Source organism: Protomyctophum bolini (genome assembly GCF_963924005.1).
Source record: "Protomyctophum bolini genome assembly, chromosome: 8".
In the NCBI taxonomy this organism is placed as follows: domain Eukaryota; kingdom Metazoa; phylum Chordata; class Actinopteri; order Myctophiformes; family Myctophidae; genus Protomyctophum; species Protomyctophum bolini.
Genome location: NC_137869.1, coordinates 5,537,114 through 5,555,962, shown reverse-complemented (window position 1 = coordinate 5,555,962; position 18,849 = coordinate 5,537,114). Strand labels below are relative to the sequence as shown.

The 18,849-nt window shown below is 43.5% G+C and overlaps 2 protein-coding genes across 2 annotated transcripts in view; both read left to right on the top strand.

Annotated features, from left to right (window-relative positions):
• The window catches only part of kif14 (kinesin family member 14), a 45,882-nt gene extending 43,417 nt beyond the window's left edge, over positions 1–2,465 (top strand). Inside the window, exons 30-32 of the mRNA XM_080771350.1 lie at positions 408–552; positions 1,189–1,623; positions 1,931–2,465. Of these exons, the coding sequence (XP_080627476.1) occupies positions 408–552; positions 1,189–1,592 (549 nt within the window). The 3' untranslated portion in view covers positions 1,593–1,623; positions 1,931–2,465. The remainder of the gene's footprint in view (positions 1–407; positions 553–1,188; positions 1,624–1,930) is intronic.
• An 896-nt stretch (positions 2,466–3,361) lies between these two features.
• LOC308320056 (adhesion G protein-coupled receptor D2-like) overlaps positions 3,362–18,849 on the top strand; it is a 67,300-nt gene continuing 51,812 nt past the window's right edge. The window contains exons 1-8 of the mRNA XM_080770363.1: positions 3,362–3,588; positions 3,768–3,801; positions 4,717–4,741; positions 7,881–8,090; positions 8,773–8,799; positions 12,647–13,057; positions 14,414–14,680; positions 17,066–17,263. Coding sequence (XP_080626489.1) covers positions 3,769–3,801; positions 4,717–4,741; positions 7,881–8,090; positions 8,773–8,799; positions 12,647–13,057; positions 14,414–14,680; positions 17,066–17,263 — 1,171 coding nt within the window. The 5' untranslated portion in view covers positions 3,362–3,588; position 3,768. The remainder of the gene's footprint in view (positions 3,589–3,767; positions 3,802–4,716; positions 4,742–7,880; positions 8,091–8,772; positions 8,800–12,646; positions 13,058–14,413; positions 14,681–17,065; positions 17,264–18,849) is intronic.

Genomic DNA, 18,849 nt, shown 5'->3' with positions numbered 1-18,849 from the left:
CCTCACCACCGGAGTGGTGGTCACCTCACCACCGGAGTGGTGGTCACCTCACCACCGGAGTGGTGGCCACCTCACCACCGGAGAGGTGGTCACACCACCACCGAAAATCCAGACTATGAATGAGACTTAAGGCATCAGCCTTACTTTGCCTACAGTAAATCCGCCCCTGGTCAAGAGGTTCATCACTCGATGCCCTGAAATCTGTGTTCAGAAACCTAGGTACTGGGATATACCTTATCAATCTCAAATGTTTGCTTTTGTCTTTGGATACCCTGATTTTAGTTGGTGCAAACATAACAGAAACCAGAAGGCCATTCCAAAATGTGTCCTACAACGTACAGTACAGTACAGTACTGTATGCCGTGCGACGATGTGCGTGCATTTTCACACCTGTGTCCACCACACAGGAGCAGGAGGTCAGCCCAGAGAGCGCGGGGGAGGAGGAGGACCTGGAGCTCCAGCTGCAGAGTCTGGGGAACACGGCAGCCAGACTGTTCCAGTTCAACCAGGCTGTCCGACAGCTGCACCACTCCCTGTCCACCAGTCTCAGAGGTAAAGAACATCCTGATGATTGCTATAGCTACCAACGCAGAGAGGCTGGTTTTAATCATGCTTACATTTTAGACTCGCAACCTTGGACACTGGGTACTGTAACTCGCAGCAACGTGTGTGTGTGTGTGTGTGTGTGTGTGTAACAATAAAATGTCTCTTAGATCACCAACATTCCCAGAAATCAATAGTAAGAGAACGGCAAAGGCCAAGCCCCATAGCAGCCAGTGCTGTAATAAAATCTTTCGTGTGATGCCAAAGAATTATTTTTTTGCAATATTTTTCTGTTGTGCAATTGCAGGATTTGTGTCAATCCGAATTTAACACGATTTAAGGAATTAAATTGCAACCTAAAGTCTTGGAACATTGACTGCTATATGTATATCGTTGCTGTCGGAAGCAGAAACCACCATCTCCATATTCTAACTTTTCTTCTTTTTTGTAAACTAATGCCTTACTTGCTAAAGTAGCAGACAAGTTACTTTTACAGACAAGCTCAAGCTTCACGCCACATTTTGAGCTTGCCTTGTAGATCTGCACATTTTTATTTGAATCCTGAAAAGTAACCGTTTTGGCCATTATTATATGATCTATTTTTTTTCGTTCATATATTTAAAATAATCACGCTATTCTCTCCAGGTAAAGTCTGGGAGTCTGACATGGGCGTCTGCACGCACGCCATCTCCTCCTCCGCCAGGGCGGTAGACGAGCACATCAGCGGCGGCCTGACCAAAGGCACGACGTCTTCCTCCTACAGCCTGCGCCTGCCCTGCGTCAAGAGGGTCCTGGACACGCGCGACACGCTCCACACGGCCCTCCAGGCGCTGGCCAAAGCCACCTTTAACCAACCGGGGGATGCGCCGGAAATGAGAAGCTCTGCCAGCTCGGAGAGGAGCTCTGGCGGAGACTCGACGTCATCCAAGGAGAAGGTTGTTGTTGGTGCTCTCAGAGAGAGAACCTTCAGTAAGGCGCACTCTCACGCACTCTCCTGCGATACGGTGTATACGTCCTGCAAAAGTACCGGTACCCCTCGCTTTGTCTGAGTTTTTGGCTGTATATTATTGTAACTCTCAGGCCTTGTCCACACGTATCCGGGTAAATGGATAAACGTAGGTTTTTATATGCGTTTTGGGGGGGTCGCCCACACGCAAACGCGTTTTTGGTCCATATAAACGCATCTTTTGGAAAACTCCTGCCACAGTGTATTTTTTTTAAACCCCGCCTGTGTGTTCCCGTGTGGACAATGTAAACGGAGTTTTGCATGGGTCTTGCCATTGATCATATGGACAGAGATTTAAAAAAACGTGTCGTATGGACAGAGAGATTTTAAAAAACGAAAACGAAAACGAAAACGCTACGTTTATGTAGGATGAAGCCTCAGTTTGGATGTTGTATTATTTGCAACTCTCAAGTCTCTCTTATATAACTTAGCTAATTGGTACAACTCGACATCGTCTTCCTGCTGTATCCAATTGCAACCAGTACAATTTTTACCTTTACATGCTTTTTCCTTGCTTTTAACCCTTTATTTTCCCAATAAAGTTTTTAGCGTTTTGTATATTATATATATATATTGTACTGTGCACACTTTAAAATACAGTGATGTAAGTCTCATTGTTGGCGTTTATTAGGTTTGTTGGTACATTTTATTTCTTGCGTAAAGCGGTCTGGTCAAAATGAGAAACACAAATTGCTTTACTGTATTAACCGTCATTGTCTATATCATAATTATATCACACGTTGCACTCAGGAGTGACCGAGGGCTGGAGTTATTACTTGCACTGAACCTTGCACACACTTCATATATAGGCTACTTTGAGCTGCCACATGATTGACCTATCAAACATTTTACCAAGCACAATCAAATATTTAAGACTGTACAGGGATTTCTTAAATTTGTTTTTATCAAATGTCTATTACATGACAAATAAAGCAACTTTAAAAGAAAATGCTGTGCCGAGTGCATTTATTGGAACAAAATGCTTTACACTTATACGTTTCCAATACCATGTCCTCCTGTGCATGTACTTTATAACCGTTCATGAATAATTGAGGTTTTGACTCAAAATTGCATGCCTGCGTTCGTTCATGTTCAAAACATTGTCGTCGAGTCGGTCCAAGTGCAAATGGCCAGGCCAGCGTTCTAAGCTTATGTTTTGGTAATTTAATCTTATGACCGTTGAATTAAAAAAGTTTGAGAGCCACTGCTGTAGCAATCTGAGAATCCCCTCGTCAAATATTCGGGGGAAAACAGCGGCCTGGCAACAGTCTGTCTTGAGAGACTACTGCTGTAGTCGTACTGCTGTAGGTTAAATGCATAAAGTGCCTTGTTTTCTTGGCCCCCTCTGTGAAGTGGTAACGCGGGCAACATACTGTAATGTACTTTTTAAGTGGCCTACAATTTTTTTCTTTTTTTACTTTACTGGAGCGTTTCCAATTTGCAATACTTTGACTTCTACTCTGCTACATATCAGACAATGTTGTAGTTTTTACTCTGTGTACATATACTGTTTACTCTTTGATTATTGACAAACACTAGCCTAGACTATTTGCAAAATAGTCATTGAAACTGGTACTGTATAGCTTACTTTAAGTATATTTTGATGCCATGTTATACTTTAGTGCTTTTTATTTATTTTTTATCTGTACTTGCACTCTACATTGCAGTATTTAAGTAGCCTACTTTTACCACCGCTGGTAAGTGGTAATACTAATTAGGTTCCTTGTTTTCTTGGCACCTCTGAGCAGCTGTGAGTACTGAGTAGAGGGGAACGCCCACCTCCCTCTCTGCATCTCTCCATACATTCTGTCAAGGAACTGCAGGCTCCCACCGACGGCAAACCAAGTACGAAGTTGGATTATAATTTTTAAAATAAGACTTTGAATTTTGTCAACGTTCTACCGTACGTGCCATTATGTTTACAATGTTACTAACAACAACACGACACGGTGTTGTCGACTGAGGTGGAGTGTAGCTAAACGCGCGAAGTTTTGTTTTGGGACAACTCGACTCATCATTTTTAACACCGGAGGACTCAGGTAAATATAAGAAAGATAATGTTTTTATCAAAACTCTTAAACAAATTATCATTTACATGTTTTTAAGAGGACCTATTTATTATATGCACAGGCTTCTGTTGCATTGCCTTTACTAACTGTTGGAGCCAAAATGCTTTTTGTTTACTAACGAATGCTTTGTTTTATTTACATTTTCATAGGATGCGCGGACGGTTAATATGCACGAATATGCTTGTAAGTATTAAAAAACTATTTATTTTTGTTCATTGTGGCTTGTTTTGGCCAGCAACAACTACTGTGTCCTTGATTCAAACAGGCACATTGAGTGTAGCTACACTGCGGAACCTGCCAAGACACGCTGAACCCCTAAATGTGTTTTCCATCTCGTCCTCCCTAAAGAGCCGTGCAAATGATATTTACTGTTCTGTCAAGTAAAGACAAATGTGATGTGAAAATGAGCCACAGGCCAGTAATACAGCCTGGTTTGCCCTGTTGTTTATATAGGTGGGACTGCATGCCTGGCTTATTTTTTCTCTTCTTTTTAGTCGAGTCAAGTTATTGAGTTCTTTATTGACAAATTTGCTCAATTGAAATTACTTTATTGATTCATCTTAACTTAAGTGCTGTAGGCCCTAACTTAAACGATGTATGAATTTAACTGTGATGCTGTGCAAAGAGACTGTCATATTGGTACATGGACATTTCGTTTTACTTAAAGGTATCAATATGCTGCAATGAATGTAGATATACTCTGTTACAAGTAAAGTAAATGCAAAAGAAAATGCCCTGAGTAAAAGTACAAGTATTATCAAATGTTCAAATACATACAATAGTATGTTTTATAATAATAAAAAAGATCTACCAAGTAACTAGTAACTATTGTTTTTCAAGTAATTGTAGTGCAGTGCAGTAAAAAGTACTATATTTGTCTGAGATGTAGAGGAGTAGAAGTAAAATGATAGAACATTGGAAATACTCCAGTATAGGAAAAAGTACAGTATTTGAGTAATTGTAATTATAGTTACTTTCCATGTGGACACAATATTGGAAAATAGACTAAACATAAGAGCATAAAACGTTTGAAATGTGTAGGCTACTTTACAGTACACTACTAAACCAATTACCGGTATACTTGATATTCTGTTTCAGATTTGGTTTCATCATTTTACATCAGGTAAGACATCTTAAATATCTCCTTTCCATGATTTACCATGTACTGTACCTATCCCAACATTTATTGGGTGTCGATGTGTCCCCTTGCCCCTGGTTCTTAACTTAACTTGGTCATTGAGGGGGTTCCAGGGGGAAGTTAAGCACTTCTGTCCCAGTGTTTTCCCCCCAGAAGGTGGCCGGCATGCCCATCTCCTGGTCCAGCTTCATTTTTCTATAGCTTAATTTTATTGGCTCGGCAGTGGATTTGAACGGGAAGCTCATAAAGGTGTAATTTGTGGTTCCTGCTGCAGCCAAGACAAATATAAAACATACATACGGAGTACGGACATACAGTAGACAGACACACATAGGGAGCGACGGACATTGCTGTTTCTAGGAGTGGTTGCACCACTCAAAGAAAAAGAAGAAAGACTGCCCAACTTGCCTTTTCTTTCCGTTTTTGTGTGACATACAGTACAGTACGTGTGTGCCTCTTTAAGAGGCAAGGAAGCAGGTTGTGGTCTATTAATGCCAATGTGAGAGTGAATGTAAAAACCCCCCCATGGTCACTTAGGTCCTAAGTGACCATGGGGCCAAAGTATCATTCAGAAGCTGTGTTTACGTCTTAGGAGACCATTTGTGTATCACTTTGACTCTGGTGGCAAAGTGATGCTTGTGCTAGCTTCCTAAATTAACCATCTTTGGCTGCAGTGCCAATCAAACAAAGCTGTTGGACACTTGTTGTTACTGGAACAGGCAACGACCACCTTCTGTGCAAATCTGGGATTTTTGATCAAAGATGCGCTAATTTAGGAAGACAGCAGCCCAGCTCACACTTTTGCTTCTAGGAGGCGAAATTGTACACAAATGTTCTTGTAAGTCAAAGTGGTCACCGTCTGACGGCAGATCTCGTGAACGTTCTATTTCGTTTGCTATAGATAGTTGCCAGGACAAAGATTAAAGGTTCATTACTACAAAGTCGATTTTCTCCTGATTTGTCTCTCTTAAAAAATGAATAAATAAATAAACCAAAAGCCATTTAGTGTCAGCATGTTGATAAGATTGTGTGGCTTGTCAAGAATGTTTATGATTTTTAGTTCAGTGGCCAGTGACCTGCAGTGACCATGGGGCTAAAGAATAGGCCAGAATTATGTGTTCATGTAGTTCCAACCTACTTCTGCTCTCCTAAAGAGGCGTCACATAGATACGGGAAGTAAGTCTAAGTCTGGCTCTAATAGTGTTTGCCTTGGCTGATACTTATAGGAACCAAATAGACCCTTATGGGTCTGACTGTAACTGAAGTGTATGAATGGAAATTATGGAACCAAATGGACCCTTACTGTTGTGGTCCCAGAGATACAAATCATATTAAGTGATTTAGAAAGACTACCCTATGTTAACTGAAATGTCACATGGGTTGCAGTAGTAATCACTGGTGGTCCGAGTGAGACGCTCTATCCACTGACGTTTGAGACCACGGTAACCCCTGTTCTGCTCTGGACAGCAGCATCACAGCCCTGAAGATTCCGCTTGGAACCGCAGAAACTTTACACAGCTTGCCTTAAACGATACGGTTCTCAGCCTTTAGTTTGCCTTGGAGATGACATCTGTAATTGTAACATCTCATGACTTCACCACACTTTTAACAGGCCTTAATAGCATGTGGTTAGGGTTCACCCCTTTGCCCCCCCAGAATCGGTCGCCAGTCATTAATCCCCCTTGCTAGGCTGAGATCACGTCAAACTGTAACCGCCGTCGCAGGTCGGTTCAACTCAGGTCTGAGAAAGTAGGAGGCTCGCTGCTTTGCTTAGCAGTGGGGCCTCTATAATTGTAATGTAATACTTGGCGAGGAAGTGAGAAGGGGCTTTTCTGGAGCTCATAAGTTATGGGAGAGTGACCGGTCTGACTTAGGGAGGATAACGTTAGCTGAATAATGAACTCATAATTAATTTTGAGCTTGGAAGATAATTTGGTGAAACCTTAGCGCAGAGGTGGAACAAGCAGGGTCATGCGGCAAAACATGGGTTTTGATGATATTTGCATCATTTCAACCTTGGCAGTTGATCAGCCATCTTTTGGGACTCCTTTTCTATTCTACAAATCATATTTAGCTCATAAATATAATCGTGAACTAACTGGCTGATGTGAAAATCCTAGTCTGCCCTAGTTGGAACAACTGTGTGTAACGTTCTAATATTTCAGGGCCAGGCTGCCACTGAATGTTTTGGATAGTGGTTACTTAGAAGAGACTTTCTGCCACGTTGGAAACTAAAGGAAACTAAAGAAAAGTCTGTATGGATTTAGAGAGCTGGGATTGCGTCATAAAAAACAAGCTGGCGGTTGTTTTCCTTGTACTACTGGTTGTTACTACTGTTAACCCCGGTCAGTATATAAAGTTTGTGGTTAAGTGGTTAAATTAATAAAGTTCAGCTGTTAACCCATTCTGAACGGGAACCCATTTTGGTGTTAGCATCATGTCATGCTTTAGCTGTTGAAAAATAGCAGATCTACAAGCTCATAGCGCGCCACCGAGTGGCGCGCTACGAGCTTGTAGGTCTGCTATTTTTGAAAAATCGAAGAGTGACTGACATTTTTAGAATCTGATCTCAGGTCAGAATGGGTTCATCAGACCAGTTGTGTGTCCAGTGGAAACCTCGTATGAATCTGATCTCAGGTCAGAATGGGTTAAAGGTAAGGTTAGGTGGTCTATGTAGGACTCGGATCAGCGTCCGCATTGGACCCAAAAGTCTGCCATTGTTTTGGGCTGTAGAAATGTGCATGCATGAGGTCTGGAACCATCTATCTACACTGATTGAAACGTTGATCAAAATAAATAAGCTTTAGTTTTTTTTTCCTTTTCTTTACCGGGTCCTTCTAGAACCATACTGCGCGCCATGACACAGTCCGGAGGACCCCCAGTCTATAGAGCGCCGCAGTCCCTCCCCCTTTCAGAAAAACGAGTGGCCCAGGAAATGAAACCCCAATGCATTCTCCCATCGGCACTTCTAATATAATTTTTGGGAGAATGCATGGGGGTTTCATTTCCTGGGCCACTCGCTTTTCTGAAAGGGGGCGGGCCTGCGGTGCTCTATTGGGTCTGGGAAACCACAGGTCTTGATTAAACCACTCACACTTCAAACGCTCTGTTTCGTTTCTAATAGTGCTCGCCGCTGCCGACGGCGAGTCCTACTACGAGTACGTGCCGGACCAGCTGGCGTGGCACGACGCCGGGCGCCTGTGTAGCCAGCGCTCGGGGGCCCTCGCCGCGGTCTCCAACGCCCCGGAGAACCGAGAGCTCACCGGCTTCCTGATGTCGCTGAACATCTCCCAGCCCGTGTGGATCGCCCGGAAAGTCATGACACATCTGAAGGGTGAGTTCACCACGCGTGTGTGCGTGTGCGTGTGCGTGTGCGTGTGCGTGTGCGTGTGCGTGTGCGTGTGTGTGTGTGTGTGTGTGTGTGTGTGCGTGTGTGTGTGTGTGTGTCGTCTATGATGACTCGTATTGATATGGCAGCGCAGACAGTAGGCTCATTGTGCTTTGTTCTGCAACAGGCTTCGCGCACATGCACACACACACACACACACACACATGCGCGCACGCTTGCACGCACTAATATAGCCATGCAACACGACTCACATGCGACAACACAGCCTTTGCCACTTTGCCAGTCCTCTCAGCTTACGAGTGAATAAGTATTTCCCATGTTTACAACTTTAACCCATTCTGAACGGGAACCCATTTTGGTGTTATAGCATCATGTCATGCTTTAGCTATTGAAAAATAGCAGATCTACAAGCTCATAGCGCGCCACCGAGTGGCGCGCTACGAGCTTGTAGGTCTGCTATTTTTGAAAAATCGAAGAACGACTGACATTTTTTAGAATCTGATCTCAGGTCAGAATGGGTTAATCAGACCAGTGTGTGTCCAGTGGAAACCTTGTATGAATCTGATCTCAGGTCAGAATGGGTTAAAGCCGCAGTCCATAAGTTTTATGTCCGTTATGTTATGTCTCTCTCTCCCGATGCCTGAACAATGTCTGAACTACAATAAAGGTGGTGGTGCGTCTAGTGTCCAATCAGGTGAGCTCTCTTTAATGACATAATGTAGTCCAGGGGTTCTCAACGTTTTTCTTTTTTTTTTAATACTGTTTTTATTAGGCATTTTTTTGTATATGACAACTTCAGAGTATTATTGACAATGATAATAAGTAATTCAGTTATATAAAATGAAAAATAATAATGTCAGGTAATGTAAATTCCACATACAATACATAATAAATATATATATAAATGTGATAAAAACTAAAAACAGTTAAACAATGACAAATGTGAACATACAAACAAAACAAAGACAACAGGACAGACACTCTTGCTCTCAAACTTTTCCAACATGTTGTTGTAAATTAGTTCTCAACATTTTTGGGCTGGGGAAATGCTTTGGCCATGTCTCGCGACCCCAAACTGACTGCAAAAATAACCTTAAAGGGGGAGTGTCAAAGCCCGAGATTAACATTGCTGATAAGGTACATCACGTGGTCTGAATGAAAACAGTTTCAAACGACACGTGACTATATCTCAGGCTCTGACGTGACCTAGCATCTAGCCGAGCTGAGTGGCTAGCGCAGTAAAGGCTAGTGGTTTTGAGGTGGCCTTTTGCGTCATACAAAGTGAAAGTGTAATAAAAAAAATTATTTTATTGCTCGAAAAGCTTCCTTACAATGACATTGAGTTGACGTGTAGGTCTTAGGGTAAGCTGTTGCATAATCGCTATTTCGCACTCGGAGTTCCATGCTGCGGCAGAGAGCTGGGATGCAGCCCTGCTCACGTCCGTTTGTCCCCTCTCACCGTCGGGGCACAGCCTAGTGCGCACACGGTATAGCCTCTGGTAGTCATGCAGGCTGCTCTCAGCCGGTCGGACTCTAAATGTGTGAAAATAAAATGTATATAACGTACTCAAATGTGTTAGTTTTACCAATATTGTTTGTTCATGTGAAATGTTTGTTTATGCATAATGAATTGATGAGAAGGCACATCAAAACGGGGAAATTGCCGTACTCTTTGAGTGTGTGTAAACGTATGTTTTCTCATGCCAATAAAGCCCATTGAATTGAATTGAATTGAGTGTGACTCTGTACCAAATAATAAATTGCCTCAACTGATCGTCTGACCTGTCCTAGATTATAAGCCATGAAAATATTCTGCATTCTTTCCCATTCTGCAGCAAGGGGCGATATAATGCTGTGATTCATTCCACTTTACTGACCGTTTCATTGCCTATATGTCCGATTGTCCGTCATGAGTGACTATACTCGTCGCCATAATATAAGAAAATGTGTGCTGTAACTGCAGACCCGAATAGTTCTGATGATCCTCATGGGGGCTATCCGCAGCCCCGCCTCCCCCCCCCCCAGCGGTGAAAAAAAAGAAGTTGATGTTTTCTCGCGTTTACGCTGATATAATGACGTGAAGCTAGCGGAAAGGCATTTACGTGGATTTCATGTGTCCCGACCTAGAATGCCTGTGGCTGTGATCATTTAATTATACTTCGTACTAGTCTATATATATGATAAATGCCGAGTGCACTTGCATGCCTATGCATGCATTCTAGAGGCAAGTCCCATAAGGAAACTGCCCCTGCAAGCGACACCTTTTTATTTATTTATTAGGATATTTCTATAGCATGCGCGATTGCGCTGCTCACTTGACAGCCTTCTCTAGGCTACTCGCAGTGCAACGCGTTGTGAGCTTGTAGATCGGCTCCCGTGGACTCGCGGTGCATGTTAAAAAACAAACTCACAATTATAATAAGAACATAGGCCTACACTTATCTGCATTCTGCACTGTACGAATCCAACGTTGTTTAGTGTTGTTTAGTGAGTCAGTTCTCTGACTGTCGGTGTGTGTGTGTTTGTGTGTGTGTGTGTGTGTGTGTGTGTGTATGGAGGGGTATAATATTTGATATACATAAAATGATCACCCATACAAGTTGATCATTATAGCCTAAATAACGCTATGTCAAGTTTCATCATACTTCTGGTGGCTATTTGGAGAGCTCCAAGTTGTGCACGGAGAGAGAGAGAGACCGCCCCCCCATATCGGTGTGTGTGTGTGTGTGAGAGAGAGAGAGAGAGAGAGAGAGAGAGAGAGAGAGTGTGTGTGTGTGTGTGTGTGTGTGTGTGTGTGTGTGTGTGAGAGAGAGAGAGAGAGAGAGAGAGAGAGGGGCGGACACAGGTTAGGCCGGCCGCTAGAGTAACGTTACGTGAAGCTCCAGGGCTCCGTGAGCCCTGTTCAGCACTTAGCCGGCTGAGGGCGTGTCAGCGGGGGGAGACAGATAAGACAAGATAGGTACGATGGAACCCGTCACGCGAAATTGCGATTATGCAACAGTTCACCCTAAAACTTACACGTCAACTCAATATCATTCTAACGAGATTTTCGAGCAAAAAAATTAATTTTTCCACCAAACTTTTACCCAGCTATGAAGCTAAAAGTGACCTCAAAACCACTAGCATGAGTTGATAGCCACCAGGAACGCTAACTCGCAGAGCCCAGAGCCGCTCTGACATTTAGACCAGATACAAGATCAATTTTATTGGTCAAATTGAGCTGGCCCGTAAGTACGTCACAATCTAGATGCTAGCGTTAATAGCCTTAATAGCTTCCCGAGGGGCGTGTCATCCCCGCTTTAATATTAGAGAAAATACATCATAAATGAATACTGAAACCAGATATAATCATTAAGGAAAGTTTATGCCTATGTGTACTATGTAAAAAAGAAATGTCATTTTCGAGCCTTTCAGTTGCAATTTTCTTTTTTTATGTAATTTGGGGACCCCCCCCCAAAAAAAAAATATAATAATTTGGCGACCCCCAATAGGGGTTGAGAACCCCTGATCTAGTTCACCAGTCTGTGTCCAACCTGACACCAGGGCCAAGCTGTCTTAACAATCTCCAGCCACTTGCAGATGTACTAGTTTACAGATTGGTTCAAATATTTTTTATTTTATTCAATATAAGTCCCGGATTTTAGTTTTAAATATCAGACCACAAACCGGTGTGGCACAATACGGTTCCATGAGCTCTTTGAACCACTTCAAACCACTTGGGGGATGTCATTATAGGCAAATGACATCAAATCAATTCAGAGATCTACAAGCTCACAACACGCCATATGACATGTTGTGCTCTTCTTGTAGATCTGCTACTTTCCCTTTTGGCACGACTATAGTCTGCCAGGGATTTTCCTTTTAAAATAAGATTAGATGTTTATTGTCACTGTGTTCAACGTACAGCGGAATTGCGTTTTGTGCATCCACTTCAAATCAAATAGAGAAATACAGATACAGAAACATTATGCCATATACACTGTTAAAGGGACACTTCACCCTTTTTGCAAAAGAATATATGTTAATGACGTTTAGGAGCTTTAGATCACTTTCCTGGGGGTCTTTATGTGTGTGATATGTGGTTTTAGATATTTTAGATTGTAGCAGTGAGCCTGTTGTCTCTGATGTCATGGACACTGGTCTCACTACCTTCCTGGACTACAATTCCCATAATTCTTTGGTGCACTGCTCCTCCTTGTGGATAGGGGGGAGAGCTGTCTTACTGAGACAACATGTAGTCCAGGAAGGAAGTGAGCCCAGTGTCCATGACATCAGAGACAACAGGCTCACTGCTACAATCTAAAATATCTAAAACCACATATTACACACATAAAGACCCCCAGGAAAGTGTTCTAAAGCTTCTAAACGTCATTAACATATATTTTTTTGCAAAAAGGGTGAAGTGTCCCTTTAAGTCTGTCATAAAGTCAAGTCATCATAGTCATAGTTTTGTTTTTAGTCTTTTGTGATGTCCATATAACGGCTGGCTCTTTTCTCTTTTTCTCCATGTGGAACTTTCTTTCTTTAATTTGTAATCACAGCCTCCTTTGAAACTCTGATCCTGGAGTTCTCGGGGCGGTCGGACACGCGGAACGCGCGCCTCCGCCACTCCTTCCCCGCCATGGCGTCCGTGACGGTGTGCACCTGGCTCCGCTTCGACCCGGAGCTCCGGGGCTCCGCCACCGTCTTCTCCTACTCCACGGCGCACGCCAGCGAGTTCCAGCTGCGCGCGCGCCTCGCCGCCGCGGGGCAGCCCGTGCAGCTGTCGCTGCTGGTGCACGCCGCCCAGGGCCGCTACCAGGACACCTTCGGCCACGACGGCGCCTGGCACTCGGTCTGCGCCTCCTGGAGCCGGCAGGGCGGGACGTGGGGGCTCCACGTGGACGGGCTGCCGGTGGCCACGGGCCGGGGCCTCTACGTCTCCTCTACGGGAGGAGGAGGAGGAGGAGGAGGTAGGGCTGACACTGTTACACATTTAAGTTTACCACCAGTAAGACGCGCAAACGCGGGAAGCGAACGCAGCTCGTACATATTTGGGTTTCTTTAAAGATTTTTTTTTAAGTTATTTTTTTTTTAAGTTAAGTTAACTTAGCCATAACCATATAAGGAGTCCCCAAAGCAGCTATACGTCCAAATATGGAGTGTGTTGCATCAATCACGAACAAACCAGTAAGACGCGCAAACGCGGGAAGCGAACGCAGCTCGTACATATTTGGGTTTTGGACATATAGCTGCTTTGGGGACTCACTGCGTTCGCAATTAATTGTCACACATAATTGCGATTGACGATTTCATTGTGTTTTTTGGCATTGGACATTGGAACGTTATGAATAGAAATCACACAATTCCATTTGCCTTTTAGGCTTCATAATTTAAAAAAAAGTGCACATGACAAATAACTGAAATATACCATGAAATGTCTTTATTCTTTAAATACATTTTATACTTAAAAAAAATTGTGGAAATGGCTGATCTACAAGCTTCCAACACGTCAGTCACTTTGTGACATGTTACGTAAGCTTGTAGTTCTGCTATTTCTGCTTTTTTATGTATGAAAATGTTTCAACATGGACACGATTATGACGATTATGACAAAATAATTGTGATTAGAGGATTATGTAACCATTCAGTATTTAAGTCCGACGTCATTCTGTAGTGCTACGTTACGTCCGGGTCCAAGTGGCACCAGCTCCCGTCCGCATCTCACTGTAAATAGAATATCTAAACGCGTGAATCTTTTTATAATGACGTTATTTTTCAGAAAGGAAGCCATTGAGGGTTAAAATGGGTCTTAATGCTTCCAACTCGAGTAGAATTATTAATGTTTTGTACAAGTGTCCATGATAATAAAAATATATTATGTGGAGACAATTAAAACTATTATCATTATTATTGAAGGTGGCAACAGTCCATTTGCTCGGTAAAATATTTCGGGGGCATATTTAGAATGTGTGCAGGCTTGAGTATGTTGAATCTAGTTTTGCATTAATGAGGATTTAGTCGACACAATAAAATAAAATGGCGATAGTATTCCATGTGGGGCAGACGGCCTGTCACAGCCAGATTTGGGAGAGCAGCGCAGCTTTGTTGTTGCGAGGAAAGGAAAGCGGTAAAATTAGACTTTCGTGGTTGTTTTCGTCTCAGATTTAGTCCGACGGAGAGTCACAGTATAACTCCATGGGGACACAAAAGCGACACAAAATTAGGACCCGGAAGTATCTCAGGAGGGGGCGCTCCCGTCACAGCTAAAATACTGAATTGTGACACAACCCTAGGAGACGGAGGAGGAGGAGGAGGAGGAGGAGGAGGGGGAGGAGGGGGCATCGGAGGCGGCGGCGTGTTCATCGTGGGCCAGGTGCAGGGCAGCCTCGGCGGCGAGTTCAAGAGAGACGAGTCGTTCTCCGGCAGCGTCACGCAGCTGTACATCTGGGAGCGCGCCCTGGGCGACAGCGAGGTCCTCGCCATGGAGAAGGACTGCGGGCCCGTCGCCGATGGCCTGGCGTACAAGTGGAGCAGCACGGCGCTGGAGATCGAGACCTCGCTGGGACGCTCGTGGGGCGAGAACCCCTGTCAAGGTAACGGAGAGGACAGAATAGTGGGGGCTAAAACAACCGCCAGTTAGTGCAGTTATTAGCACGTGATGCTTGGGAGTTCCATTTCTCCTCTTCCCGCAGTGCATTGCACGCACACACACACACGCACACACACACACACACACACACACACACACACACACACACACACACACACACACACACACACAAGCATGCACATATTTTACTGATGTGTCAGACATAGTCACATTATCAAATCCAGAACCATTTGCAGGTTATCCCTTGCACCCCCCTCTCTCTCTTTCTCTTTCTCCCTCTCTCTCTCATTCTCTCTCTCTCTCTCTCTCTGTCTATCTCTCGTCTCTCTCTCTCTCTCTCTCTCTCTCTCTCTCTGTCTATGTTTCAATCTGTCTATCTCTCCCTTTTCTCTCTGTTCCTATATTTCCCTCTTGTCTCTCTCTCTCTCTCTCTCTCTCTCTCTCTCTCTCTCTCTCTCTCTCTCTCTCTCTCTCTCTCTCTCTCTCTCTCTCCGCGTTGAGAGGCAGAGCCCTTTTGGGGCCAAGTTGTATAATTGGCAGCCTGTCGGGCCCCTAAATGTGTGTTGTAAATGTTTCATGTGTGATGTCATCACCGTCATGCTGGATCTCCACCCTTCAAAACAGGCTTCTTACTCTCTGACAACGAGGTCCCCCGGGGGACCAATAGCATTCCACGGCTCGGCCCCGTGTCTGGCAGTATAAGACGCTACAACATACAGTACTAACTATACACCAGATGCTATTTCTCTCTCTCCGGATTGTTTTCTAACATTTAACCCATTCTGACCTGAGATCAGATTCATACGAGGTTTCCACTAGGACACACACTGGTCTGATTAACCCATTCTGACCTGAGATCAGATTCTAAAAATGTTAGTCGTTCTTCGATTTTTCAAAAAATAGCAGACCTACAAGCTCATAGCGCGCCACTCGGTGGCGCGCTATGAGCTTGTAGATCTGCTATTTTTCAATAGATAAAGCATAACATGATGCTGACACCAACATCGGTTCCCGTTCAGAATGGGTTAAGGCAATGTGGTGCAACTCCCCTCTCCCCCTACCCCTCTCGCGCTCTCTCTCTCTCTCATTAGCAGGCAACAGTGCAGCACTATCTCTGTCTCTCTCTCTCTGTTTCTGGCACAACAGCGCCATTTTCCCCCTACTGGTTCACATAGGTAGGTTAACACGGACATTGGTGTTCCTTGGAGTTGTTGCAGCACTCAAAAACGTAGTGGCCAAATATTTGGTAACGGCCTAACGGAGGGTGCTCGGAAAAAATATTGACCAATGGGTTTCGGTCTATCATTAAAATGTTACTGGATCCCTGGATACTTGTACACTGCCAGGTTCCCCCGACATATGGTTTTATAGCCTATAACGAGCCTATTTGTGTGATTTTCATTTGATGTTTCGTCAAGATGAGCACCTGAGACGGTGTTCCTACCGCGACAGAAAAGTCATTTAGAAATTGCTTCATTTTAGCAGTGGTGGAAAAAAGTACTGAAATGTTTTACTTAAAGCTGATATAGACAAGTTTCCAGTGTTTGTACACAGAATTCAAATGGCTTCAGTCACTTCAGGCTATGGGATTGTTGTTGCTGCTGCTGTGAGGGACGCTATGGACATTGCGCTCGTATGGCTAAATATGAAATTATGAATTTCTATCGATGTCTTTGTTACAACAATGACATTGAGTTGACATGTTTTTTTTTAAGGGTAACTGTAGCATAATCGCAATATCACACGACTGACACGACGAGTCCCATAGTAGTCTCAAATGAGGAAGTAGCGAAGGAGGAGAGTCACTGGCTCTCAATTCAATTCTCTTTTATTTGTAATCGTGCATATAAAACATATATTGCCCCTCAAATGCCCCATGCCGCCACTACACTACAGCATCGTTCACGTGAACTACTCAAATAGGGTCTGATTAGTGTCAATTTGTGGGAAAAAGTTTGGGAACCACTTGTGTTTTTTTTTAAATATATTTTTTATCCCACGATTTTGTAACCCATTTTTCACCCCTGTGCCATTCATCTACTGTGATCCTGGGCTCTACACACCCTCCGCCAACCTGGGGAGAGCAACGGACTTAACTCATGCTCCCTTCATGCCTGAGTGTCCAAGTTGCTCCTTTACACCTGACAGGGGGGAGTTTCCCTGGTTGGACGTATAGCGCGTGGAAGGAACACGTTATTCCAACCAGTTCCTTTCCCCTCCATCAGGCGCCCCGGCTGGCCAGGGGGAGGCAGTTTAGAGACCAGGATTACTGCATGTTTTTTTTGGGAACCACTTGTTTTAAAAGCAATCCAGAATGCCTGTCCCTTTACCCCTTCTCCTTTTCCCCCCTCTTTCCTTCCCTCGCCAGGAAATAAAACCACTGTACTGATCAACCCGTTCCTGTACTCCCTGCTAGACGCCAACACCCTGCCCTATCACAACTTCTCCCTGGAGGTGGTGCACGCTCCCCAGGCCGGGGAGTGTGTCACCTTTGACCCCGTCAACGGCAGCTGGGGTCTGGACGGTTGCGATACGTCCAGAGGCGCCGTGTGCCAGTTCACTAAAGGTGAGGACAGGAGGAGGAGGGGTTTAGGTTTAGGTTTATTTATTTAGCATAAAGTACAAAAAATAGACAATAACACATCAAAGAAACAAAAATACAATGCAAGGAAAGGAAGAAGCCAGAAGGCTTATATGGAATCCTTTCCTGAAGGAAGAGGTCATATTATGTTTAAAAGATTAAAAGTTCATAAAGAACAGTACATAAATCTACAAGTTGTCAAAGGGGGGCAGCTGTGCAGTAAAGAAATAAAAAAACACAGACTGCACAAAAAACAGAAATAAACAATACAACAAATAGGGGTGGTGGTGGTTCCTAAGGTATAGGTTTGTATGGTGTTGAATGGACAATAATAGTAGGGCCTTATTATGACGTTGTGATGTTTGCAAGTCGACTGCTGACAGTTGGCTGTCAGTAAAACATCAAAGGCACAGCTGCTCATTAATTAACTGAATGCAGATGCCTTGAAGAGAAAAGATTAGAATTACTTCTGTCCGTGACAATAGCCAAACTTCAGTGTTGAATTATGTACACACGCAACAATAATAATAGAAATACAAATTGAATGTTATTACGTTTTAATATTATGTTTTAATTAAAATTTTAAACTTTAGACTTTCGACTTGTTAGGGAAGTCGACTTGTTGGTTAATGCCCTTGTCGATAGGCTGGTTGCTTGCTCGACTGAATTGACTAAAATAGCAGTAGAATAAGTATTAGTCAGTGAGGTATTATATTATACAACACAGGAAGGTCTGACCAAGCCATCTGATAGGTTGAAATAGGCTCTCTACCCATGCTCAAACGAGCACGGGTAGACGGCTGCATGACGGCAGCAGATCTAGCCGTTCTCAAATGAAACTAATCAAAATATATACAAATCAGCAGTGCTGATCAGACGCAGAGCCGGGGCTAAGTGGCTAGACGATTATCTTAATTACAACGAGATTGAGCTAACAGTTAAGTTATGTTTCTCCATGTGTTCAGTTTTGGAAAGGTTGCCCAGTGCTGACTGGCCTGCCTGAATAAACAGGGACTTTTAGTGTCACATCCCATACATTCCCACGATAACACCAGTAAGACGCGCAAACGCGGGAAGCGAACGCAGCTTGTACATATTTGGGGTTTTTTAAGATTTATTTTTAAGCTATTATTTATTTATTTATTTAAGTTAAGTTATTTTTAAGTTAAGTTTTTAACTTAGCCATAACCATATAAGGAGTCCCCAAAGCAGCTATACGTCCAAATATGGAGTGTGTTGCATAAATCACAAACAAATCACTCCATCGCTCCATATATGGGCACAAAGGGGACACACACGGACACACATGATCTGCTAGGTCTCATAGTAAGTGCTCACTGCGTTCGCAATCACTGCGTTCGCAACAACACTTGAAGAAAGGTTATTTTGACAGCATGCCCAACAATATATTCGAATGCATTTATGTTTTATTTTGATGGTAACTATTGTATAATGAGCTTGGCTGTATCAGGAGCATTCAGGATAATTGCTTTTTTTTCCCAAAGTCTCCTGAACTTGAACACAGCGTTTTGCATTGAAAAATTTTGTTTATAAATCCATGTCGTTACACC